Genomic DNA, 2,500 nt, shown 5'->3' on the forward strand with positions numbered 1-2,500 from the left:
AGACTCTCATGTTCTCTTTAGTAACATTAGAATGATCAGTTATGTAACAAGAAAGAACTGTGAAAATCATTGAAAATTATTGAATGAAGCTCTGATAAAAGGAAAACGTGACCAGTTTGAGTCCCACGCCCCACAGAGAGTCAGGAATGTTATCTGGCGAACTTGTCGCAAACCGCAAAGCAATTAACTCTCAGGGTTTTATTTTTTGAATATTTTATATCGTTGACTTTTAATTTCTTTTTGACCCTATCCGGTTTTATTCCCTTTGATCCTTTTCTTTATAACTAAGCCCATATAAGATCTAAAAAGTCTTTCTTTAGACTTTGAGCCTATAATTGTATTTTAAAGGTATATTGAGCATGCGTGTTTTGTCTTTTTTTTTTTCACCTGCTTTGATCTTCAGGGAAGTGTAAAGACGTAGTTGTTAGTTCCGTATAGGTTGCCGCATTCTTCAAGTGACAAGATTTACGACATTTTACATCTTTTTATTTAAATTTTCCTCTTTCTTGCCTGTAGCTTTTATCCTTCTCCGTTGCCTTTATAAAATAACTAACAATGTTTGTTGCTTTAATTTTGTACAATCTCTTCAAAAGCTTTACCGTGTGCTGAAATTTGTTTGTTCGATGTTCATGCATCAACACATTGACATGTATAAATAATCATCACTTAATACTTCTGGAATCATTAAGAAGCTGTGTGAAGTCTCCAGTCTCTTATGATAACTCGCTTTAAAGAACGCTTATTGGTTTGACTGAAACGGAGAATCTTTTTATGTCTGTGCTTGTGAAGTGGAGCTTGTGGTCAACTGGTCGTAGCATTAGGCTAACACACCTGTGTAGACATTGGTTATTTATAAATTGATTTGCATGTGAATTGTTGAGAATTTCATGACGTGTATAGAAGAGGGTGAAAACTTGAGAGATGTGCAGCAGTGAGTAGAAAAGAGTGAAGAGCTGAGGAATGTAAACCAGAGCGAGCTGTTAAAGAGGTTTTAGTGTGGGGTTGAGAGTGAAGTGAGGGCGAAAATTGAGGTGAATGCGTTGGAATGTGACATTCCTGCGACGCCCACCATGTGGGCATTTAGTTCAAAGAGCTTGAATATGATTTAAGTTTTCCTCTCTGCGAATGGATTATAGAAACTAAAATCTCCGAAACATCATCATAAATCAGACTATTGAGGAAAAATGTATTTTAACTGAAAGATTTTAAAAAAGAGCATTTATTTTCGGTGAATCTAGACGTTGGAAGCCTCAAAAGGCAATTAATTGCGTTATTTTTGCTTCAGCAGTCTTTGGAGTATTATTTATTTTTTACGTATTCTATTTTTAATCTCAAAAAACGGGTTGCATCTTCTTTCCACTTTATCGAAGACTTAGTTTATCTTTTATTATGTAGCAGATCACTGATTAAATCAGATTAATAACGGACTTAATTTAATCTAGTCAGCCAAAGAAATGTCTTTTTGTTCTTCAACCACAATAGATTTCCTTTGTTTTGGATTTATGGTTTTGAGTTATATGAACCGATGGGCTACTCAACTTTTTGGTTTTATACAATATTAAATAGAACGCGTGTTGCCTACTTGTTCTCACGTATTTTTTTATCTTATCTGTAGATCTTGTGCTATAGTTTTGTAATGATTGCACCCCTTGTTGTTAATCTTATTTCAGTTATAATGATTTTACTCACATTTTACTTTCCCCTTGTTTATTATTTCTTCCTTTTTTCTTTTTTTTCTCTTTTACATTATGTCAGTAACCCTTTGTTTATGCAAAAGGTTCATATTACAAACAAGGTCGTTTTTGTGTGAATATAGTAGCTTGGTATTGTTTTATCAGCCATTCTTTGTACTCTTTTGTAAATTCATTAAGAAATTTATTGTCTTTAACTATTCTAAATAAATCCTCTACCACCTTTGAGCAAGTGTTAGTGATGACATAAGGCCAGCCAAAACTGAAATAACCCTCTCCTTCAAAGAAGTGTTGTATGATGCTGTATAAATGTTCTAAACGAATACATATTTTTTTTTGCTTGACCCAGGTTCAGACAACTTCTAGAATCTGTTGCCTGGTTCTTGCGCAGCTTTTGATGACTTTGCACCATTTATGTCATTCATTAACTGGCTCCTCTTTCCAGGTGTGCGTGACAGACATCAACGAAGAACAAGGAAAAGAAACAGAGGCAGAACTGCAAGCCGAATATGGCACAAACAACGTTCTGTTTGTGAAGTGTGATGTTACGAAAGACGAGGATTTTAGAAGTAAGTGGTGCGGGTACAGAGGCATTCTTTTCTGAATTGACATACCCAAAATAGGCGTTATTCTACTTTTTGGGACCTTAAAGATGGTCTTTCAATTCGGAATCTTTGTCTAGGAATGGATCATCATTAATTGCTCCCGTGTTCATGTCTTTCTTCTTGATAAGTCTCAACACTGTGTGTCATTCTAGATCAATTTTCTAAGTCTGTGATATTTAAAATAGACTCGACATTTGACATTTT

The 2,500-nt window shown here is 34.7% G+C and overlaps 1 protein-coding gene across 4 annotated transcripts in view; it reads left to right on the top strand.

The window, feature by feature from the left end:
* LOC137641556 (15-hydroxyprostaglandin dehydrogenase [NAD(+)]-like) overlaps window positions 1-2,500 on the top strand; it is a 91,441-nt gene that overhangs the window by 65,715 nt on the left and 23,226 nt on the right. For all 4 annotated transcript variants that reach the window (XM_068374234.1, XM_068374236.1, XM_068374233.1 and 1 more), the window contains one exon: window positions 2,137-2,260. In XM_068374234.1, the coding sequence (XP_068230335.1) occupies window positions 2,137-2,260 (124 nt within the window). The remainder of the gene's footprint in view (window positions 1-2,136; window positions 2,261-2,500) is intronic.

The sequence above is a fragment of the Palaemon carinicauda genome, chromosome 5 (genome assembly GCF_036898095.1).
Source record: "Palaemon carinicauda isolate YSFRI2023 chromosome 5, ASM3689809v2, whole genome shotgun sequence".
Taxonomy (NCBI): domain Eukaryota; kingdom Metazoa; phylum Arthropoda; class Malacostraca; order Decapoda; family Palaemonidae; genus Palaemon; species Palaemon carinicauda.